This window comes from Ornithodoros turicata, chromosome 3 (assembly GCF_037126465.1).
Source record: "Ornithodoros turicata isolate Travis chromosome 3, ASM3712646v1, whole genome shotgun sequence".
In the NCBI taxonomy this organism is placed as follows: domain Eukaryota; kingdom Metazoa; phylum Arthropoda; class Arachnida; order Ixodida; family Argasidae; genus Ornithodoros; species Ornithodoros turicata.
The window spans coordinates 56761837-56786665 of record NC_088203.1 but is presented as its reverse complement, the minus strand read 5'-3'; the positions used below and the strand labels follow the sequence as shown (position 1 = coordinate 56786665).

Genomic DNA, 24829 nt, shown 5'->3' with positions numbered 1-24829 from the left:
AAATACTTTGGTAGGCTTGTCTGCCATGTCATGCCCTCATATTCCTTCGGCTTGGATCCCCACTCGCCTGCCCATACACCGACAGATTTATCCTTGTTTAGTTGTGCCCCTGATGCTTCACAGTACCCTTCGACAATTTCCATGACTTTGGCAACGCTTTTCTTATCGACGACGAACACGGCCAGGTCATCAGCATACGCAAGCGTCTTTATCTCTGTGCTGCCAAGTGTATAACCGTGCACGTCAGTACACTTGTTTATGTTTCGGCACAGGGGTTCTAAGTATAAGTCAAACAGAAGTGGGGACATGGGGCAGCCTTGACGTACTGAATTCTGCAGTGCAATGGGTTTGCTCACGATTTTGTTGATGACCAGGCGAGTCTCAGCCATTGCGTAAGACAAGCGTATCCTGTTTATGAAGATAGGGCCCATATTCACCGCTTCAAGGATGGAAAACAGAAATGAGTGATTCACCCGATCGAACGCTTTGGACAGGTCGAACTGCATCATAGCTGCCTGGTCTCCTTCTAGTCTGCATCTGTCCAGTACCGTCCTTGCCACATGTATATTGCTTTGAATACTACGTCCCTGTATAGCACAGGTTTGATGTTCGCCCACTAGTTTTGGCATCACTTTCTGCATCCTTGCTGCAATGACTTTGGCGAATATTTTGTAGTCGACGTTGGTGAGGGCTATCGGTCTGAAATCTGTCACTTTTGGAACGGATCCGTCAGGGATTTCCTTTGGGATAAGCACTGTACTTGAACGTACCATTGAGTACGGTAGAATGTTGTTAGTCTCAGCCTCACTAAATACCTTCACTAGCACCGCACTCAGCAAGTCAACATGTTTCTTGTAGAACTCAGCGCTGATACCATCGGGCCCGGGTGACCGATTGTTCTGCAGGGCTTTGATGGCTTGACGAACTTCGTCTTCTGAAATCGGCGCCTCTAGTTCTTCCTTCTCTTGGTCATCTAGTTGCGGCATCAACTCCCTAATTCGTTCCTGAGTCATCCCATCCCCAGCTGGGTGCGCATTTCCCAACAGAGAATTATAATAATTCCAGAAACATTCTTCTATGTCCCTCTGCGTATCAACCTTCCGTCCACCGTCACTTATCTCAGTAATCTTGTTCCGAACGGAATGCATTCTTTCTTTCTGGTGAAAATATTTGCTTGGCCGCTCATCCGGCAAGAATATGTGACCTTGCTCTTATCATGGCGCCCTGACACTTGCTTTCTTCGATAAGACTGAGCCCGAGCTTTGTATCCTGAATATCTTCCAAGAATTCTCCTGGCATCTCAGATTCCATCTTGATCAGAGTGCACAATCTTTTCTTCAATATGTTTTCATCATACTTCTTTTTATATGACGTTATACTGCATCTTTCAATGGCCGATTCGCGCACTTTCTGTTTCGCAATTTCCCACTGTACACCATACGCTTGCTCCGAATGTTTCATCTGTACAATGAGCTGTCTTACAAAGTAGTTAAAGTTTTCATCTTCTAACAGTTCGTTGTTGAGCTTCCACTGTTGCCACCCACAGTTTCTTATCTTATCTGCCACATCACCAAGCGTTGCAAGAACCATACAGTGATCACTAAAATGGACGGGTAATACACTGTACCTACTAACTCCGTTGCGCTTTTGCCCCGACACATATATACGATCAAGTCGTGCGTCGCTGCCCCTTTGGTAGTGCGTATACCTCATCGGTTCTTTCACACATTCTGCTATATCCACCATGTTGCACAAACTCACAATATTTCTCAGTACATCCACACTCCTATCATGATGTGATCTCCCATGGCTTCTGTCTTTCGCGTTGAGAACACAGTTGAAATCACCAAGCACGACTGTAGTACGATCTGTTTCTATGTACTTTTGTAAAGAACAAAAAAATGTCTCTCTCTCTTTATCATCGTTTGGTGCGTAAATGCACATTAGTCGCCACACTTCGTCATCAAACGCAATATCCAGTAAAGCCATACGGCCATTGCTATCCGCAACATAAAATACTGGTTCGTAATCCACTGACTTTCTAACCAACAATAAACAACCTCCTGACCGTTCAACGGAGTGACTAACAACAGCTTCGTACTCTGACAGGAAAAATTTTTCCAGTAGTTCTTTGGTCCCCTCATCAGTACTAATCTTCGTTTCTTGTAACGCCAACACATCTATCACAGGACACGTATCTAGGTACCTTCTTAGCTGATACTGTTTCTTTCTCCCAGAAAGTCCCCGGACATTAAGTGTTGCAACTCTTAATTGCCTTCCCTTCATTGCACTGAGGAATTGGTTACATCTCCCATATTTCCATGACGGGTTTTATCTTACCTCTAAATATTTCAGAAGGTCAGGCATCCTTTTGCAGCACATAGTCCAATTCAAATATCAGTAAAGTCCATGTTGTCTAGCATTGACTGCCCCACCTCCACGGGCCCTGGACCACCAACGGTCTTGCTTTCCGGCTTCATTCTCTTTGCTTTGCTAACAGGGACACTCTCACATTTTTTTGTATCCGTAATATCACGCTGTTGCTGTCCACTTTCTGCACATCCTTCAGATACATTGAATCTAGACTTTCGTCGTTTCGTTGTTTCCTCACTGGCGTCTTTTTCCGGTTCTTGATTACTCTCTGCTGTCACATCTCCCGTACTTTCTTCATTCACGTCGTCTACAGGTGCCATGTCTTTTGCATCCTTCTTTTCTGATGCTGTTTCCAGGTCATCTGCTATGTCCTCTGTAAAATACTCCGTCGTTCCATGTCTGGAGCTCCGTAGCTTTGAAGCATAGGTGCTGACACATTCGTCTTCCACGTGCCCAAAAGTACGACAGGCTTTGCACCAGGGCGTTTGACATTGCTTCCTAATATGGCCAACCTTCTTACACTTCAGACAAAGCGGCGGTCTTCCAGATATGGCGAGCAGAACTTGACAACCTGAAATGTTCATCAGGTGCGGAACATCGTCCGCTGTGATTCCTGATTTCATTTCGACCTCAGCAACACGCGTTGTTGTTTCAATGCCCTCAAAAAAACTGGTTTTCCACTTGACGCGCTCGACTTGCTTCACGGTGCAAAATGGCTGCAATGCGCGTACAACATCTTCATTGGGGATATGAATCGGTATCCAATGTATCCGAATGTTAACTTCTTTCTTGTTTGGGTCAAATATCATACACTTACGCCCTTTTACGATGACTTCTTGGCGAGCCAGCAGTTTTTCCTTCTGAACAGTTGTATGAAGTGTTATTGCCCATACGTGGTTGAACTGATACGCCCCGAACCCGGCGACTTCTTCTTTAGAAACAATGTCTTTCAGTGCGTTACCGAAGTGGTCCACGTTGTAAGGTCTTCCCATCGGGTCAGCGTGCAGCAAAAGCGTGTTAAGTGGCACGCTGCCTGGAGGTATCGTCGTTAGTATAACCTTGTATCCATGATCCGTTGTTGTTCCTTGTCCATCCCGGCTAGGCCTAGCCGTTGAAACCGCTCGCGACGAGCTCATGACAACCACGTCCGTATGCTACCGCATCCGGAAGTAGAATCCACCTAAGCCACGACGCCTTTTTGTGAAAAAGCAAATTGCAATGCGATGTCGCGGAGCTAAAAACGAGGCCACGCGCTGCGTAGAGAAGAGAATCTACCTGACAATAACACAAAAGATGGGACAGGTAGGCACTGGAGGGAGTCGAACACTCGACCTCCTGTTTACAAGACAGGCGCTTTAACCACCTAAGCCACGGCGCCGGTCTGTGGAAAGCAAATTGCAATGCGATGTCGCGGAGCTAAAAATGAGGCCACGCGGTGCGTAGAGAAGAGAATCTACCTGACAATAACACGAAAGATGGTTCGGGTAGGCACCGGAGGGAGTCGAACCCTCGAACTCGTGTTTACAAGACAGGCGCTTTAACCACCTAAGCCATGGCGCCTTTTGTGAAAAAGCAAATTGCAATGCGATGTCGCGGAGCTAAAAACGAGGCCACGCGGTGCGTAGAGAAGAGAATCTACCTGACAATAACACGAAAGATGGTTCGGGTAGGCACCGGAGGGAGTCGAACCCTCGAACTCGTGTTTATTAGACAGGCGCTTTAACCACCTAAGCCACGGCGCCTGTCTGTGGAAAGCAAATTGCAATGCGATGTCGCGGAGCTAAAAACGAGGCCACGCCGTGCGTAGAGAAGAGAATTTACCTGACAATAACACAAAAGATGGGACAGGTAGGCACTGGAGGGAGTCGAACACTCGATCTCCTGTTTACAAGACAGGCGCTTTAACCACCTATGCCACGGCGCCTTTTTGTAAAAAAGCAAATTGCAATGCGATGTCGCGGAGCTAAAAACGAGGCCACGCGGTGCGTAGAGAAGAGAATCTACCTGACAATAACACGAAAGATGGTTCGGGTAGGCACCGGAGAGAGTCGAACCGTCGACCTCGTGTTTACTAGACACACGCTTTAACCACCTAAGCCACGGAGCCTGTCTGTGGAAAGCAAATTGCAATGCGATGTCGCGGAGCTAAAAACGAGGCCACGCCTTGCGTAGAGAAGAGAATCTACCTGACAATAACACAAAAGATGGGACAGGTAGGAACTGGAGGGAGTCGAACACTCGATCTCCTGTTTACAAGACAGGCGCTTTAACCACCTAAGCCACGGCGCCTTTTTGTGAAAAAGCAAATTGCAATGCGATATCGCGGAGCTAAAAACGAGGCCACGCGGTGCGTTGAGAAGAGAATCTACCTGACAATAACACGAAAGATGATTCGGGTAGGCACCGGAGGGAGTCGAACCCTCGAACTCGTGTTTACTAGACAGGCGCTTTAACCACCTAAGCCACGGCGCCTGCCTGTGGAAAGCAAATTGCAATGCGATGTCGCGGTGCTAAAAACGAGGCCACGCCGTGCGTAGAGAAGAGAATCTACCTGACAATAACACAAAAGATGGGACAGGTAGGCACTGCAGGGAGTCGAACACTCGATCTCCTGTTTACAAGACAGGCGCTTTAACCACCTAAGCCACGGCGCCTTTTTGTGAAAAAGCAAATTGCAATGCGATGTCGCGGAGCTAAAAACGAGGCCACGCGGTGCGTAGAGAAGAGAATCTACCTGACAATAACACGAAAGATGGTTCGGGTAGGCACCGGAGGGAGTCGAACCCTCGAACTCGTGTTTACTAGACAGGCGCTTTAACCACCTAAGCCACGGCGCCTGCCTGTGGAAAGCAAATTGCAATGCGATGTCGCGGTGCTAAAAACGAGGCCACGCCGTGCGTAGAGAAGAGAATCTACCTGACAATAACACAAAAGATGGGACAGGTAGGTACTGGAGGGAGTCGAACACTCGATCTCCTGTTTACAAGACAGGCGCTTTAACCACCTAAGCCACGTTGCCTTTTTGTGAAAAAGCAAATTGCAATGCGATGTCGCGGAGCTAAAAACGAGGCCACGCGGTGCGTAGAGAAGAGAATCTACCTGACAATAACACAAAAGATGCTTCGGGTAGGCACCGGAGGGAGTCGAACCCTCGAACTCGTGTTTACTAGACAGGCGCTTTAACCACCTAAGCCACGGCGCTTTTTTTTTTCTTTTCCACCTTTATTTTTCAGAGCTTACTACTCTGAGTCACGTCGACTCAATACCTCACAATACCATACACAATACGACAAAATCACAGAGAGAGAATACGATGTTTCTCCTCTATACCGGACACGTTAATAACACAACTTCTACAAAACATTCAGCCTCTCGCAGACTGTATCTAACCACTCAGGCACTTCTAAGAGCTGAGTACAAGCTAACTTTACCTGCAGTAGTTCGGCTTTGAAATATTTCATAGGAGGACACAAGGGCTCTTCGTTCCTATCGGCCATACGAAGCTTCCACAAACAGTACATGGCAACAAGAAGAACGATATCGTATCTCACATTTTCACCGGGGCGTAATGGGAGGAAGCGGATAGTGTGAGGATTAAGCGAAAGACGGCGCTTAAGGACTTTGAACTGTAAGTCATCCCAAAAGAATAAAGCTTCTGTGCAGTCCAGAAAAAGGTGATCGACAGTCTCGGGCGTGTTGCAAAATCTGCAATTCACGGACCACGGAACATAGAATCCCTTCTGTTGAAGCCAAGCTTTCACGGGCAGTGTGGACGTGTGTAATTTAAAGAAAAATGACTTCATGTTGGGCTTGACCGGCATCTTCCTGACTCTGCACAATACATCCGTGCCGTGCCATCCGGAGGGGATTTGACGGTAGATGGGCACAGGAAAGAGTACATCGAGAAGATGAGCTACCAACGTTTTCTTGGCGACAGAAAAGAGGTACTCTAAGCTGAATCTAGCCTTCAAGAAGTTTAGGCTCTCGACAACCTCTTTGTAGAACCCGCTTAAGCGTAGACTTTCTTCGTGAAACCCAACATATATATCGGGAATGTAGTTGTACGCAAGGGCCCGCTTGATGGTTTCCAGAATCGGGTGTGAACTCTGCCTATAAAAAACCAGTCTCATGACGAGTTGCTTGATGTAGAGATGCTGTAAGCCTAGTCCGCCGTCTTTGACTTTCTTGAACAGGTTTTGTCTTCGCATCCTTTCGAACGTTGAACACCATATTGTGGTGGCAAATATGCGATGACAACGATGTATAATTTTGCGGGAGCATTGCAGAACTTGCAAGAGGTAAATCAGCTTAGCGGCCAGAAAAACATTGCACACAGAAGCTCGTTGAAACATTGAGAGATCTTGTTTTTTCCAGGTCGAAGCATGTGTCCTAATGTTTTGTAATCGCTCCGACCACAAGGAGGTCGTGTTACAACTTTTGTCTAACGGGACCCCAAGGTAGCAAGGACCACGGGTTTGCCACTGAACGCCACAAAAGAATTCCGGGGCTGTCCCCCATTGACCACACCATATCCCCAGAGATTTGTCCTTGTTTAGACGTGCCCCAGAGACTTGACCAAACACATGAAGTTCGTGAATAACTTTGACGACACTTGGCTTGTCTGTCACGAGAAACGCAAGGTCATCCGCGTACGCCACGACCTTCACCACAGCATCGCGAAGCTCGAAACCACGTATGTCATCACGAGAGATGATACGCTGGCATAACGGCTCAAGGTATAGATCAAATAGTAGGGACGACATGGGACAACCTTGTCGTACTGAAGCTCGAAGGGGCACTGGCGCGGTAAGAGTGCCGTTAATTACCAGGCTCGTTGCAACCTGTTCATAGCACAACTTGATTCGGCTTACGAACTTGTCTCCCATGTTGACGTAATGCAAGAGCGAAAACAAATAATCGTGACACACCCGATCAAAAGCCTTAGAGAGGTCCACTTGCAGCAGGGCTACATGACTTCCTTCAAGTCGACACCAGTCTAGAACTGAGCGGACAACATGGATGTTTGTTTGTATGGTCCTGTTCCTGATTGCGCATGTCTGATGATCGCCAACAAGTTGTGTCACCACAAGCTGGAGCCTGGCAGCAAGTACTTTGGCATACACCTTATAGTCCACATTACAGAGTGTGATAGGCCGATAATCGGTCACCTTGGGTAACCGTGTCTCCGCCACTTTTTTGGGTATGAGCACAGTATGGGACCTTCGAAATCTGTGCGAGAAGATCCCGTTAGTCTCAGCTTCCGCGTAGACGCATTGTAGAATGGGCACCAGCAGGTCCACGTACCGGTTGTAGAACTCAGCTCCCAAGCCATCAGGTCCAGGAGAACGGTTAAAATTCAAACTCTGTATTGCAGAATGGATTTCCGCCTCTGTAATTTCAGCGTCCAGGACATCTTTCTCTTGCTCGTTTAACTTGGGCATATGAGAGAGAAACGACGAGAAGCCACGGCGCCTGTCTGTGGAAAGCAAATTGCAATGCGATGTCGCGGAGCTAAAAACGAGGCCACGCCGTGCGTAGAGAAGAGAATCTACCTGACAATAACACAAAAGATGGGACAGGTAGGCACTGGAGGGAGTCGAACACTCGATCTCCTGTTTACAAGACAGGCGCTTTAACCACCTAAGCCACGGCGCCTTTTTGTGAAAAAGCAAATTGCAATGCGATGTCGCGGAGCTAAAAACGAGGCCACGCCGTGCGTAGAGAAGAGAATCTACCTGACAATAACACAAAAGATGGGACAGGTAGGCACTGGAGGGAGTCGAACACTCGATCTCCTGTTTACAAGACAGGCGCTTTAACCACCTAAGCCACGTTGCCTTTTTGTGAAAAAGCAAATTGCAATGCGATGTCGCGGAGCTAAAAACGAGGCCACGCGGTGCGTAGAGAAGAGAATCTACCTGACAATAACACGAAAGATGCTTCGGGTAGGCACCGGAGGGAGTCGAACCCTCGAACTCGTGTTTACTAGACAGGCGCTTTAACCACCTAAGCCACGGCGCTTTTCTTTTTTTTTTTATTTCCGTAAAAACCGTGATACAGGAGTCATACACTACCTGTGTACCTCCCAATTAAAATCATCTTTGCTTATTTAGCATGCCGCGTTCCAGGAAGTCCTAGCCACTTTTTGGATGATGTGCCGAAGGTCTTCGGGTTCAAGCGGGGAATTGCGGGTGCCAGCCGCTCCCAGTCCTCCTCGTTGTGGAGTTTGCCACTTCCCCTCAAAGATAGAGTCCACATTAGCTTCTCCCTCAGGTAGGTGACCGCAGATTGCGCCCGGACATCACATTCCACCCGAGCTGTTCTTTCCTTCCAGAGAGCATGTAGTCCAGCCATCACTAGGACGCTTAGCAGTTCTGCACGGCTGTTGTCCCCAAAGGTGAGAAACTTTAGAGCCTCGTAGTCTATTTCCTCGTTGAGGTGAAAGGAAGCTCTCAGGTCACTCCAAAAGAGTACAGCCCTTCTGCATTCATAGAAAGTGTGGCGTATAGTTTCCGCTTCCCCGCATATGTTACAGACAGCTGCTCGTGGAGCGAAAAAGCCTTTGCCCTCTAGCCATTGCTTGGTGGGCAGTACTTCAATGTGGAAGCGGACGTAGAAGTCTTTGGTTGCGGTGGGAACGGGCGCCTTCCGGATCCTCTTCAGCACGTCCTGTTGCTTTACACTTGCGAACTGCTGCCGATATAATGGCGGCGGAAATACACTGGTCACTGTGTCCCAATAGAGAGCCTTCTTTTTTACGGTCTCCAGGTAGTCCCACGAAAAGCGTTCCTGAAAAAACTTTATGCTGCGTCCTGTGCTCTTGTAGAAGGATAGGATGCCTGAATCTACGACGCAGTGCGCAGTGGAGACAATCCACTCCCCGAGGTGTTGTGTTCCCAGCCACTGTATAGCCGCTCGCAGCTCTGGCGTTCGTTGGTCCCGGAAATATAGAAAACGTTGCACCATTATTTTCAGTTCCAAGTTGACGACGCTCAGCCCTCCCGATTCCAGTGGCCAGTAGATGTTGGCTCTGCGCATGCGCTCAAATTTCGACTTCCACAGATAGGTGGCACATATTCTGTGAAAGCGTTGCACTGCAATGTTGTCTATGTGGACTGCTTGTGCGGCATAGAGCACTGCCGGGTAGAGTACCGTGTTGCATATTAGGCTGCGATGTAACAGCGATAGCTCTCTTCCTTGATAAGGTTGAAGCCTTCCTTGCAGGGCATTTATCTTACGCTTCCATACCTCCGTGTCCGTTGTTTCTGGATCCGGATGGATTCCCAAATATTTATCAAGTTCTTGTGACCACTCGATGCCCATGAAATTGGACGGCTTGCTTCCCCACTCGCCCAGCCAAGATCCCTTCGACTTACTCTTGTTTATTTCGGCTCCTGAAACCTCACAAAAGGTCTGGACGTCTGCCAGCGCCGCTTTCACCTGTGCTTTGCTCTTGCAGATAAGGGTTACATCGTCGGCAAACGCCATGATTTTCATTTCTTCTCCTGACATCTTCAAACCGCTGATCTGGTTATCGTTTGCGATGAGACGACATAGCGGCTCCAGATATAGTGAGAACAATGCGGGGGAGAGTGGGCACCCTTGACGCACCGATTTGGTAACTGGATATTTTGGGCCGACGCTTCCGTTCACAATAAGCTGTGCAGATATGTCTCTGTAGCATATTCCGATCCAATTTTCTAGTTCTTCGCCTGCGTTGATCCAGTGTAACAGCTCGAATAAGTATCCGTGTGATACTCTATCAAAAGCTTGCCTCAGATCTACTTGGAGAATGGCTAGTTGTTCTCCTGTTGCTCTAGCCAGTTCGCACACTGTCCGCATTATATGAAGATTTATAGCGATGGATATTCCTCTAATGCCGTAAGTCTGGTGCCTGCCGATTATTTTCCATAACACACTTTCCAGTCGTCGAGTGAGCACCTTTGCCAGTATTTTATAATCAGTACATAGCAGACTTATCGGTCTCAGATCTGACACTGGTGGTATTTCTTCCAGGGTCGACTTCTTCGGAATTAGCACTGTGAAGCATTTCCGCATTGATGGTGGCAACAGTCCTCGTCTTCGGATGTCCTCAAAGACCACTTCAAGCACCGGGCTCAATTCTGGCTGAAACGTTTTGAAGAAAGCTGCACCTAGACCGTCCGGTCCTGGGGCCTTGTTCCTTTTTAACTTTCTGATGACATATTCAATATCCTTCTCTCTTATCTTTCCTTGCACTTTTTCCCTCTCTTCTTCGTTGACCCTCGGCATGTGCTTAAATATTTCAGCACTCCTCGGTGGCAGGTCCTCAGCACTGTCGAACAAAGTCCTAAAGTGCTGATGCAGCGCGCCTTCCACAGCTTCGGTTCCTTCAACTACCACACCACTTATCCTTAGCTTCGAGATGTCCTAAGCCACGGCGCTTGCCTGTGGAAAGCAAATTGCAATGCGATGTCGCGGAGCTAAAAACGAGGCCACGCCGTGCGTAGAGAAGAGAATCTACCTGACAATAACACAAAAGATGGGACAGGTAGGCACTGCAGGGAGTCGAACACTCGATCTCCTGTTTACAAGAAAGGCGCTTTAACCACCTAAGCCACGTTGCCTTTTTGTGAAAAAGCAAATTGCAATGCGATGTCGCGGAGCTAAAAACGAGGCCACGCGGTGCGTAGAGAAGAGAATCTACCTGACAATAACACGAAAGATGGTTCGGGTAGGCACCGGAGGGAGTCGAACCCTCGAACTCGTGTTTACTAGACAGGCGCTTTAAACACCTAAGCCACGGCGCCTGTCTGTGGACAGCAAATTGCAATGCGATGTCGCGGAGCTAAAAACGAGGCCACGCCGTGCGTAGAGAAGAGAATCTACCTGACAATAACACAAAAGATGGGACAGGTAGGCACTGGAGGGAGTCGAACCCTCGACCTCGTGTTTACTAGACACGCGCTTTAACCACCCAAGCCACGGCGCTTTTTTTTTCCGCATTTCTTTTATTATGGCTATGAGATATATACAAACATGATATTATGCTAGACGACGCGCTAGATTACACTAGCAGAGAGGTCTCCCGACTCGGGAGCAGCCTTTGCACACATGAACTTAACCACTTGGGCACAACGCCCCTATGTTGGGCCATCGCATACATTTCACTGATTTCCTGTTTAAAAAGGCACATTGGAGGGCTAAGTGGCTCCTCATTCCTGTCTAGTAATCTCACCTTCCATGTACAAAACATGGAAATGACACACACAATATCATCACGAGTGTTTTCTGTTCCCTCATTTGGCAAAAACCTCATCGTATAAGGGTCCAACCGAATGTACCTTTTTAAATTAACGCTGAGCTCATCCCAAAAGAAAAGCGCTTCCGTACAATCCAAGAAAAGGTGTTCAATTGTTTCAGGCGTATTACAGAACCGACAGTTCGTTGTCCAAGGTACAAAAATCCCTTTTTGATCCAACCATACTTTAACGGGGAGGGTTCTTGTGTGTACTTTGAAGAAGAAAGTCTTGATTTGTGGCCTGATTGGCATCTTTCGGACGCGACACAATATGTCATGATCTCCACTGTCACATGATACTAGCCTATAAAGAGGCACGGGAAACAGTGTATCGATCAAATCATGATACAGTTTCTTGCGGTGTACACTAAAAACATATTCCGGTGAAAATCTAACAAGAAGAAATCGAATGCTTTCTACAACTTCGGCGTAAAATTCCGTGACAGGATACGTGCAGTTTACTGTGGCAACCGTTATATCGGCCAAGTGCACACTTCCAACAGACTGCAACACCGTTCTTAACAAAGGGTGATTGCATTTCCTATAGAAGAACAATCGCATCACTAGTTTGGTGACAAATAGATGACGTAATCCGAGTCCACCTTTCATGACACTGTGGAACAGATTGTCCCTTCGCATGCACTCAAACCCCGACATCCATACATAGGTTGCAAACAATCTATGAAACTTCTGAATGTTCTTGCGCGAAAGTTGTATCACTTGAAGCAAGTACAGCAGTTTAGATACAAGGAACACATTGCACACTGAAGCTCTTTGAAAAATTGACAGTCTTCTTTGCTTCCAGCCTTGAACCCTCTTCTCCATCTGTCTTCGTTGTTCGTCCCACACCTGATTTGTGTTCCGGGTCTTATCCAAGGGTACTCCTAGATACTCTGCAGGCATCTTCTGCCACCTGATCCCTTCAAACCGTTCTGGTGTAGACCCCCATTCACCAACCCATATCCCTAACGACTTAGTCTTGTTGAGATCCGCCCCAGACATTTCACAGAACTGACCTATACACTGTAACACATTTTTCACGCTCGGTTTGTCCCTAGCAAAAAAGGCAATATCGTCAGCGTAGGCTAATACCTTCACATGCGAGTCGCCGAGCACAACTCCTGTGATACTATTATTCTGAATAACACTTTGACACAAATATTCCACGTATATGTTGAATAAGGCAGGCGACAAGGGACACCCTTGTCTGACAGATGACATCAACGGTATTGCATCTGTGCACAGGTTGTTCACAAGCACTGTAGTTTCCACATTCTGGTAACACAGTTTCACTTTTTGTAAAAAGGAGGGACCTATCCCACTTTCCCCAAGCCACGGCGCCTGTCTGTGGAAAGCAAATTGCAATGCGATGTCGCGGAGCTAAAAACGAGGCCACGCCGTGCGTAGAGAAGAGAATCTACCTGACAATAACACAAAAGATGGGACAGGTAGGCACTGGAGGGAGTCGAGCACTCGATCTCCTGTTTACAAGACAGGCGCTTTAACCACCTAAGCCACGGCGCCTTTTTGTGGAAAAGGAAATTGTAATGCGATGTCGCGAAGCTAAAAACGAGGCCACGCGGTGCGTAGAGAAGAGAATCTACCTGACAATAACACGAAAGATGGTTCAGGTAGGGAGTCGAACCCTCGATCTCGTGTTTACTAGACAGGCGCTTTAACCACCTAAGCCACGGCGCTTTTTTTTCATTTATTGTAAAACAATGTTCAGGCTAAAATATTTCTATACATATACACTACTTCCTGCAGTGCTATAAACTACCTTGTCTCTCGCAAGGACTTTCACACTAATCTCATTCAACCATGTAGGCACTTCTCCATTCACTGTAGCTACTTCTTTTAGCATCGTCAATTCTTCTCTCAGTAACTGTATCTGTGGCAGCAAAGGTTCTCCGTTTCTGTCTTTCAGCCTGAGCTTCCATAGACAAAAGAGAGCAACTAGACATAGCACATCATACCTTACACCATTTGTCTCACGCAAAGGCAAAAAACGTATTGTGTGCGGGTTCAAATCCAGATCTTTCCCAATCATCCTACTGAGGTCACTCCAAAAGAACTGAGCTTCGGTACAATAAACAAAAACATGCTCTATGGTTTCGGGTGTCTTACACAAACGGCAATTTGTTGTCCAAGGTACAAATATACCCTTTTCGTGCAACCAGGTTTTCACTGGCAAGGTTCTCGTGTGTAACTTGAAGAAGAAAGTTTTCATTTCCGGTTTAATCTGCATTCTTCTCACCCTCTGCAATATGTCCACACCATGTGATCCTTGTGGTACGCGCCGATATATCGGGATAGGGAAAAGCATATCTATTAAATCATTGGCTAACTGTTTCTTGGAGACCGTGAAAATATACTCCCTGGAAAACCTTACCATCAAGAACCTGATACTTTGCACGAGGTCAAAATAGAAACCACGTAGCACAATGTCCACTTTTTTTACAGCAACGGTTATCTCTGGCAAAAAGTCATGTCCGACACATTGCTTCACACACTCGAGCAGAGGATGTTTGTTTTCTCTGTAAAAGCTTAGTCGCATGATCAGCTGTGACAAACTTAGTGAGACAAACTTAGTCCCGCTCTCTCTACCTTACAGAAGAGGTTTTCTCTTCTCATGCGTTCAAATGGGGAATTCCATATAAAGCGGGCAAATATGCGATGGAATACATGGATGTTCTTCCGCGAGCATTGCAGTACATGTAACAGATACACTAGTTTAGCAACTAGGAAAACATTACAGACCGCAGCACGTTGGAATATTGAGAGCCTTGCTTGTTTCATGATGTTGGCGTGCTTCTGCACTTTCGTAGCTAGTTCTCTCCACACCGTGTTTGTATTTGTGCTGTGTTCCAAAGGTACACCTAAGTATGTGGCTGGTATGGTCTGCCAGGTTATTCCTTCAAAGACTGCCGGTGTTGTACCCCACATTCCTCCCCAAATTCCAATTGATTTTTCCTTATTGATTTGCGCTCCAGATGCCTCGCTGAACCGGTCAAGCTCGCACAGAATCTTACTGACACTGGGCTTATCCTCCGCTAGAAACACTATGTCATCCGGATAGGCTAGGACTTTAACTTCGACACCATACATTTTGAAACCGTTGATGTTAGTGTTACGTATGACACTTTGACACAGAGGTTCCAGGTAAAGGTCAAATAACAGCGGAGATAAGGGACATCCTTGCCTCACCGAAGAACACAATGGTACTGGGTTTGTGAGGTGGTTGTTAACCACGAGCTTCGTTGCTACGCAAGAGTAACACATTCTAATTCGCTCTATGAACACTGGTCCAAAGTTCATTGCTTTCAATACCACGAACAAAAACAAATGACTATCCCTATCAATCGCTTTCTTAAGGTCTACTTGCAGTACAGCAATCTGTTTGTTTTCCATTCTACTAAGTTCAAAAATCGTTCGCAGCACATGAATATTTGTCTGGATAGTTCTCCCCCTGATGACACAGGATTGGTGGTCTCCGACGAGCTTGTCCACACACTGTTGCAACCTCGTTGCAAGCACTTTTGCATACACCTTGTAATCTACGTTGCATAAAGTTATCGGCCTATAGTCTGTCACTTTGGGCACAGCATCATCGCGCACTGTTTTCCGTATCATGACTGTGTGGGTCTTCCTGAAACTCGGCGGAAGCATTCTTTCCGTTTCGGCTTCCCGAATTACTTGCAACAGTATCATAGATATGTAATCAGCATATTTAATGTAAAAATCGGGTCCTATCCCATCCGGTCCAGGTGCTCGGTTCTTTTTTAAACTGCGTATTGCTTGCCTGACCTCTTCCAATGTTACCGTTTTTTTTTCAAGATTATCTTGATCCGCCTCTGTCAACCGCTCTACCACTTCCGATAGGCGTCCTTCTATCTGATGATCCACTTTGCCTCTGGACCTTCCTATCAAATCAGTGTAATATCTTTCGAAACTCATTCGTATTTCTTCTGAGTTTGGTAGTATCTTTCCATTCTCCTGTATGTCAGTAATCATCTTGTTTTTACTATATTCCTTCTCCTTTCTTATGAACCTTTTGCTGGGCATTTCGTCCGCTACGCAACACTGCATCCTTGCTCTTATCTTCGCTCCCTCATACTTTTGCTCGTCAATTATATTCAGCTCCAACTTTATCCGAGCCATCTCTTCTGTGAACTCTCCCGCCCTTCTTGATTCCATTTCCATTACTTTTCCCAGCGTCTTCTGTAGTTCGTTCCTCGGTGTTTCTTCTGGAGTGTCAAAATGCTGCTTCGTTCTATGGCGAAGGCCCGTAACTTGAGTTTAAACTCCTCCCATGCTCTCGTTCAACTGGTTCTTTCATTCATTATTTCAACTATGCTATCCTTTACGAAGTTCGAGAATTCTTCATCTTCAAGTAGATTTACGTTGAGCTTCCACATTTGCCATCCAGTGTGCTTCCTCCCTTCTCTTTGCACCTGACCTAGCGACGCTATTACCAGACAGTGGTCACTGAAGTAGACGGGGTGTACTTTATACTCTACACAATGCGTAGTTTTCGTTTGCGCCACATAAATTCGGTCTAGTCGAGCATGGGAGTTGTTCTGAAAGTGTGTAAATATTGTTTTCCTGTCCGAGTTTCCATCTGCTGCGTCGCACAATCCATGTTCTTCTAGTATACCTTGCAGTACGTCCGTACTTTTATCTTTATCCTCTTTGCGATTACTTCGGTCCTCTCTCTTCAACGTGCAATTGAAATCACCTAGTAGCACCGTTTTATAACTACTGTTGACGAGTTTACTCACAGTTTCAAAAAAGGCTGCTCAGTCTTGCGGTTCATTCGGTGCGTAGACATTTAGAAAACGCCATATTTCGCCGTCAATGAGTACGTCCATCACTGCTAGTCTGCCCCGATTGTCGACCATGTGAGATATCGGTTTAAAACAATCCAACTTCCTTAGCAGCAACAGACAGCCTCCCGAGTTTCCCATAGCATGGCTTACGACGACGTCGTAGTTCTTGATAAAGCATTCTTCTACTAACCTCTCTGTTTCTTCTTGTGTGCAGATTTTAGATTCTTGTATCGCAAGCATGTCTATTTCTGGGAACTTTTCAAGATAGCGGCTTAGCTGGTACTGCTTCTTCCGAGAGTTAAGACCTCTCACGTTTAAAGTTGCCACTGATATTGTTCTTCCCATTGCTTTTAAACGGTGTTATGGGTGTCTCTCTTTTGCCGCTGTGCGTTACGAAGCCTATGCTGTCAAAAAATTTGCGTCTTCCAACTGGGACAAGTCAGTTTGCGTTGGAAGAAGTCTCAACCCCAAATTACTGCTCGATTTTAGTCTCTTTCCTTTCGTTGTAGACCATTGTTGGTCTTTGTTTTCGCCCAGTTCAGCAACAACCTCTTTTGTGCTACCTTATCTCTTTTGTGCTACCTCTGCCTCTTTCATTTCCTCATCAGTGCCACTTTCATCAATCTCTCCTACCTGCTCCTGTAACTGAGCATTCCTTTCTCGCAAATCTTGGCCTACAACGTCATCTTTGTCAGCCTCTGTTCCGCGCTGTTTATTTTCTTCATTCGGGTCCGCTATGTGAAACTCACTTTCTTGTTCGTTATTCTTTCTTACTCTTGAGGCATACGTCCCAACGCACTCTTCGTCTAAATGGCCATAGCTGCGACACGTTTTACACCAAGGGGTGTGGCACTGTTTTCTGATGTGTCCTATTTGTTTACATCTGAGGCACATTGGCGGTCGGCCTGGCACAGAAAACAGCACACGACAGCCCTCCACGAAAGTTTGGTGCGGCAAGTTCGTAGCTGAGACTCCCTCATGAAGCCGAATCGTGACCTGCCGTGTTGTGGTATCTATCCCTTCGAAGAAGGAGCCTTTCCATTTTTCTCGTCTTATTTCTTTAACATTTCCATACTTTTCTAACGTCTTCTGAAGTGCTTCGTCCGACACATTTCCTGGGATCCAGTGAATCTTAATTTCTATTTCCGTGCGGTTTGGGTCGATAACCATACATCTTTGCCCTTTGACCTCTAACTCTTTCATAGCAAGCAACTTTTCCTTTGCTATTGCACTCCGGAAGCTGATAACCCAAACATGATTGTACTGATAAACCCCGAAGTTTGATACGTCTTCCTTCTTCACTAAGCCTTCCAACGCCTGCCCAAAATGACCTACGTTATATGGTCTTCCTTCGGGGTTTCCATGCAAAAACAGGGTGTTACGTGTCACGGTCCCTGTTGGAATCGTTGGCATAATAATCTTGTAGTTCATTGTATCCTTTGAGCCTGTTCCCTGTCCTTGCACCCGGCTAGGCTTAGCCGTACTAGTCGCTCCAACGGAGCTCGAAGAACCTGCGTCTGCACTCATCGAGTGCCGGAAGCAGAAAACCCTAAGCCACGGCGCCTTTCTGTGGAAAGCAAATTGCAATGCGATATCGCGGAGCTAAAAACCAGGCCACTCCGTGCGTAGACAAGAAAAATCTACCTGACAATAACACGAAAGATGGGACAGGTAGACACCAAAAGGAGTCGAACCTTCGATCTGCTGTTTACTAGACAAGCGCTTTAACCACCTAAGCCACAGCAAAAGAAAACAAAAAGAAGGAAAGAAAAGAAAAATGAAGAACACAAAACTAATCACACACCCTGGCGGGATCTTATGATGTATGCAGAACTGGTAAGAAATAAGAGGAAGGAGGAACAGAAAAAAGAAAAACAGAGAACGTAAACAGTGAACATGTGCACAACTGAAGGCGTTACGCCTTTGAAAACTGAGTGCAAAAGAAACAAAATGCATTGAATCCTCGGTGTTTGACCCGAAATGCGCGCAATATTATGAATATGGTCAATGAAATGGACCAGCAGGAGTTGAACCAGCTCCCAACGGATATGCGTTCCGAAGATTCTACCGTTGCACCTCACTGGCAGCTGCAGGTACCTTTTCGACTGCTTTCGTTTCATTGATCTGATTGCTTTGGGCGAAATTCAGGCAATGTGTTGTGTCATCCTCTGTGTTTCTTCGCCTCACCTTCTACTGTGATAATGAGTATGGTGGGCGGATACATATTTTACAAATTGCAAGATGCATTTTTGGGGTTGGTGCCTCTTCGCTCTTTTCACCCGGGCGCTCCGAGCCCCAAAGGTTGGTGTCAGTCTCTTAGCGGGACTTCCCGGGGGAGGCGGCGCCCCCCCCCTAGTTCATGTTCCGGGGGGGGGGGCAAGGGCCCCCGCGCCCCCCCGCAGTCGGCGCCTATGATGGCTACGTCATCCGCATATGCTAGGAGATTGACGTGTTCCGTGCCTAACTGGAGGCCTCTGATGTTACGGTTTTCCAGCAACTTCTTGCACATCGGTTCCAGATACAGAGCAAAAAGTATCGGGGACAGGGAGCAGCCTTGTCTAACGGATGAGTGTATTGGAATACTTTTGCCGATCTGACCGTTCACCAGAAGTCTTGCAGTAACTTGGTTATAGCAGATTTTAATCCATTTGATGAGGAGGTCCCCTGCTTTACATTTGTCCAATACAGCGAACAGGAAACTGTGGCACACTCTGTCAAATGCCTGTGAAAGATCTGTCTGCAGCACAGCAAAGGCCTGAGAAGAGACGTCAGCAAGTTCACACACAGTTCTCATAACATGTAGATTCCTTGAAATCGACCTGCCGTGTATACCATATGGTTGGTGAATGCCAATTACCATCTGCAGTCCTGTTTCCAACCTCGTGGCTAGGATCTTCGCAAGGATTTTATAATCTGTGCACATTAGGCTGATGGGCCTGTAGTCCGTAACACAGGGATATTCGTTGGTTCTCTTCTTTTTCGGTATGAGGACGGTGAGTGCCTGTCTCATGCTGGGTGGCAACAATCCCCTTCTTGAAATATCTTCAAAAACTAGTTTCAGAATACTGCTTAGCTCCTCGCTGAATGTTTTGTAAAATCCGGCTCCAATCCCATCTATACCTGGTGACTTGTTTCTTCCTAAACTGTTAATCGCTCGCCAGGCGCTTTAACCACCTAAGCCACGGCGCCTTTTTGAAGAGAAGCAAATTGCAATGCGAGGAGCTAAAAACGAGGCCACGCGGTGTGTAGAGAAGAGAATCTACCTGACAATAACACAAAAGATGGGACAGGTAGGCACCGCAGGGAGTCGAACCGTCGATCTCCTGTTTACTAGACAGGCGATTTAACCACCTGAGCCACGGCGCAGTTCTGTGGAAAGCGAATTGCAATGCGATGTCGCGGAGCTACAAACGAGGCCACGCCGTGCGTAGAGAAGAGAATCTACCTGACAGTAATACAAAAGATGGGACCGGTAGGAACCGCAGGGAGTCGAACCGTCGATCTCCTGTTTACTAGACAGGCGATTTAACCACCTGAGCCACGGCGCTTTTTTTTTTCAACATTTCTTTTATTATGGCTATGAGATATATACAAACATGATATTATGCTAGACGACAAGCTAGATTACACTTGCAGAAAGGTCTCCCGGCTCGGAAGCAACCTTTGCACACATGAACTTAACCACTTGGGCACAACGCCCCTATGTTGGGCCATCGCATACATTTCACTGATTTCCTGTTTAAAAAGGCACATTGGTGGGCTAAGTGGCTCCTCATTCCTGTCTAGTAATCTCACCTTCCATATACAAAACATGGAAATGATACACACAATATCATCACGGTTGTTTTCTGTTAGCTCATTTGGTAAAAACCTCATCGTATAGGGGTCCAACCGAATGTACCGTTTTAAGTTAACGCTGAGCTCATCCCAAAAGAAAAGCGCTTCCGTACAATCCAAGAAAAGGTGTTCGATTGTTTCAGGCGTATTACAGAACCTACAGTTCGTTGTCCAAGGTACAAAAATCCCTTTTTGATCCAGCCATACTTTAACGGGTAGGGTTCTTGTGTGTACTTTGAAGAAGAAAGTCTTGATTTGTGATCTGATTGGCATCTTTCGGACGCGACACAATATGTCCTGATCTCCACTGTCACATGATACTAGCCTATAAAGAGGCACGGGAAACAGTGTATCAATCAAATCATGATACAGCTTCTTGCGGTGTACACTAAAAACATATTCCGGTGAAAATCTAACAAGAAGAAATCGAATGCTTTCTACAACTTCGGCGTAAAATTCCGTGACAGGATACGTGCAGTTTACTGTGGCAACCGTTATATCGGCCAAGTGCACACTTCCAACAGACTGCAACACTGTTCTTAACAAAGGGTGATTGCATTTCTTATAGAAGAACAATCGCATCACTAGTTTGGTGACAAATAGATGACGTAATCCGAGTCCACCTTTCATGACACTGTGGAACAGATTGTCCCTTCGCATGCACTCAAACCCCGACATCCATACATAGGTTGCAAACAATCTATGAAACTTCTGAATGTTCTTGCGCGAAAGTTGTATCACTTGAAGGAAGTACAGCAGTTTAGAAACAAGGAACACATTGCACACTGAAGCTCTTTGAAAAATTGACAATCTTCTTTGTTTCCAGCCTTGAACCCTCTTCTCCATCTGTCTTCGTTGTTCGTCCCACACCTGATTTGTGTTCCGGGTCTTATCCAAGGGTACTCCTAGATACTCTGCAGGCATCTTCTGCCACCTAATCCCTTCAAACCGTTCTGGTGTGGACCCCCATTCACCAACCCATATCCCTAACGACTTAGTCTTGTTGAGATCCGCCCCAGACATTTCACAGAACTGACCTATACACTGTAACACATTTTTCACGCTCGGTTTGTCCCTAGCAAAAAAGGCAATATCGTCAGCGTAGGCTAATACCTTCACATGCGAGTCGCCGAGCACAACTCCTGTGATACTATTATTCTGAATAACACTTTGACACAAGTATTCCACGTATATGTTGAATAAGGCAGGCGACAAGGGACACCCTTGTCTGACAGATGACATCAACGGTATTGCATCTGTGCACAGGTTGTTCACTAGCACTGTAGTTTCCACATTCTGGTAACACAGTTTCACTTTTTGTAAAAAGGAGGGTCCCACCCCACTTTCAGACATTACCCAAAACAAGAAATCATGGTCCACTCTATCAAAGGCCTTTGATAAATCAGCCTGCAGCATTGCCACCTGTTCACCCTCGTGTCTGCACAGATCAAGGACTGTTCTTGTCACATGTATGTTTGATTGGATGTTTCTTCCTTTGATAGCACAGGTTTGATGCTCACCCACGATGTTTGTAATGACCTTTTGTAGCCTGCATGCCAGGATTTTAGCGTATATCTTATAATCTACATTACAGAGTGTTATCGGCCTGAAATCAGTTACTTGCGGGATTTTTCCTTCTTCCTTCACTTTGGGAATAAGAACCGTGTGCGTTCGTCTGAATGACAGGGGAAATTCTTCTTTCGTCTCGGATTCTCTGTATACGTTTAACAACACAACAGGCAACCAGTCCTTGAAGGTTTGAAAAAATTCACCGCTTAGTCCATCAGGTCCCGCAGTGCGATTTCGGGGAAGTGATCCTATGCTTTGTCGAATTTCCTCTAATGTGATGGGTGCTTCAAGTTCTTCACGTTGCCGCTCTGTTAACTTTTGAAACGCTATTTCATCTGTCGTCGAGTGGGAAACGTTGCGTGGCTTGCGCTTGGTGCCGATCAAATCCTTATAGTACTTCTCGAAGATGTCAAGTATCTCTTTGCTCGTTGAAATGACAGTTCCATTATACATTAATTCATCAATCTTTTTCCGTCTCCCCCGCTGTCGCTCTTTCCAACAGAAGTTCTTACCAGGTGCCTCATCGGGAAGAAATATTTTAGCCCGTGATCTAATTCTTGCACCGTTGTATTTTTCTTCGTTTATAATGTCTAGTTCCATTTTTGTTTTCTCCAAGATGTCCTTGCAGCATCCCGGCACTTTGGATTCCATCTCGAGTACCTCAGAGAGTTGTCTGTTTAGTTCATTTTCACGTTGTTTTTGAAGGAAGCTTCTAACACTGCTCTTTTCTATAGCGATTGCACGTATCTTCTGCTTGAACAGATCCCATGCCACAGACCATTCGTCTGTGCTGGTAGCCATTTCTACGATTCCCTCCTTAACTCTGTCGACGAAGGACTCGTCCTCCAGCAGCTTCAAATTTAATTTCCAGTACTTCCATTTGTTTGCTCTTGGCATTTTATTTTCTTTTTCCCCGATAGTTACAGTAACAAGACAATGGTCACTAAAATAGGCTGGTTTAACTTCATACTTGGCCGTTCTCAAATTGCACCATTCAGATATGTATATGCGATCCAGTCTTGCGTGGGAATTACGTTGAAAATGTGTGTACATTTGGACATTTCCATGGCAGCTGTCGGCAGCGTCGTGTAGATTATGGTTACGAATAATTCCTTCTAGAACCGGTTGACTTATGTCCCGGGAACTTCCGTCTGTAGACCTGTCTTCCTCCCGCATGGTACAGTTAAAGTCTCCTAATAAGACGCAATTCTTTACATTGCCGATAACTTCCGTCAATGACTCGAAAAAGTCTTTTCTTTTAGTTTTCTCGTTCGGAGCGTAGATGTTGATGAATCTCCATACTTCCAATTTATCGATAACGACGTCAATGTACGCAAGCCTCCCTTCGCTATCTACTCCGTGTGAAATGGGGACAAATCTGTTGACCTTCCTCAACAAAAGCAAGCATCCGGCTGATTGTCCCACTGCGTGGCTGACCACGACGTCGTAGCTTTTTTCAAACAAATCCTTAACCAGGACAGTTGTTTCAGCTTCTCCACTGATTTTTGTCTCTTGGATCCCGAGGACATCTATGTGTGTTAACCTCTCCAAGTACCTTCGCACTTGGTATTGCTTCTTCCTCGAACTGAGACCTCTTACGTTAAGTGTGCCCACGACGACGCTACGCATTTTATGTATGTATTAGCTGCAGTTAAACACGGTTATCAGATTCTGCTCCCGTCTCCGAAGTGATTGACATAAGGAAGGCTCTTTATCTGGAACTTAGTTGGACACAAATTCCATGTCTTCCAGCATCGACGCACCCCTTTCTCTTAATGGCGGTGTTAAGCTTTGTAACGGATCTCCTTTCATTTTCTTTCCGGTTATGCTTTCACGTTCGACATCCTTCCCACTCTTCTCACCCCTTGTGTTTATCATTTCCCATTTCCTAGTCGTCATCATCACAATAGGATCAGCCACCGTGTTATTATCATTTCCGTTATCGTTTGCATGGCTACTGCTTGTTCCACTAAGCACAGTTTCCAGTAGCGGCGCATTTTGTTTTGCGGCCGAGTCATCATCTACCATTTCATTATCGTCTGCTAGGAATAAGTCAGGTTCGTCCAGGACGACCTTCTTCGTCTTCGACGCGTATGTGACTACACACTCAACATCGTCGTGACCATAACGCTTGCATTTCCCACACCTTGGTGTTTGACACTGTTTGCGAATATGTCCCAGTTGCTTGCACCGAAGGCACAACGGTGCCCTTCCTTTAACAGCCAGTAGAACTTGACACCCACAGAGCGCCATTTGGTGTGGCAGGTCGTCAACTGTCATGCCTCCTTTTAACTCAATATTGAATTGTCTCGTAGTGGATTCTACACCATCGAAGAAGGAATCTTTCCACTTTTCTCTGTTGATCTCTTTAACCTGACCAAAACGCTGCAACCCTCGTCGTATTTCCTCGTCGGGCAGGGCACCCGGCACCCAGTGCATTTTCACTTCAACGTCTTTTTTATTGGGGTCGATGATGACGCATTTGTGCCCTTTTACGCTTAGTTCTCCGAGAGCTAAAATCCTTTCTTTCACCAGGCTGCTATGAAACCGGATGCTCCACACATGGTTATACTGATATACCCCAAACGTGGCTACATCTTCCTTATTTACAAGGGTCTTGAATACTTCAGCAAAGTGATGTTGGTTATATGGCCTTCCAGTCGGGTCAGCATGCAAGAAAAGTGTGTTTAAAGACACACTACCTGTAGGTACGGTAGGCATGATCATCTTGTAATCCTTTGTAGTCCCAGCAATTCTGTCATTCCTGTTTTCCACCCTGTTAGGGTTAGCACTCATCGTCGCTCCGCCGGAGCTCATACCGCCCACAACCGTTCGCTTTCGCTACCGGAAGTGAACTCCCCCTGAGCCGCGGCGCAGTTCTGTGGAAAGCGAATTGCAATGCGATGTCGCGGAGCTACAAACGAGGCCACGCCGTGCGTAG

At 46.3% G+C, this 24829-nt stretch overlaps 1 protein-coding gene and 5 non-coding genes across 6 annotated transcripts; all 6 read right to left on the bottom strand.

The window, feature by feature from the left end:
• Nucleotides 1-3677: 3677 nt before the first annotated feature.
• Nucleotides 3678-3751, bottom strand: Trnat-ugu (transfer RNA threonine (anticodon UGU)). The gene has a single exon. It is a non-coding gene; the product is annotated as a tRNA-Thr (tRNA).
• Nucleotides 3752-3859: 108 nt separating this feature from the next.
• On the bottom strand, nucleotides 3860-3933 carry Trnat-ugu (transfer RNA threonine (anticodon UGU)). The gene has a single exon. It is a non-coding gene; the product is annotated as a tRNA-Thr (tRNA).
• An 838-nt stretch (nucleotides 3934-4771) lies between these two features.
• On the bottom strand, nucleotides 4772-4845 carry Trnat-agu (transfer RNA threonine (anticodon AGU)). The gene has a single exon. It is a non-coding gene; the product is annotated as a tRNA-Thr (tRNA).
• Nucleotides 4846-5136: 291 nt separating this feature from the next.
• Nucleotides 5137-5210, bottom strand: Trnat-agu (transfer RNA threonine (anticodon AGU)). Its single transcript has one exon. It is a non-coding gene; the product is annotated as a tRNA-Thr (tRNA).
• A 516-nt stretch (nucleotides 5211-5726) lies between these two features.
• LOC135389502 (uncharacterized) lies at nucleotides 5727-6581 on the bottom strand. The gene has a single exon (XM_064619542.1). It carries the CDS (start codon nucleotides 6579-6581, stop codon nucleotides 5727-5729), a length of 855 nt encoding a protein of 284 aa, XP_064475612.1.
• Nucleotides 6582-7954: 1373 nt separating this feature from the next.
• Nucleotides 7955-8028, bottom strand: Trnat-ugu (transfer RNA threonine (anticodon UGU)). The gene has a single exon. It is a non-coding gene; the product is annotated as a tRNA-Thr (tRNA).
• Between the last annotated feature and the right edge of the window lie 16801 nt (nucleotides 8029-24829).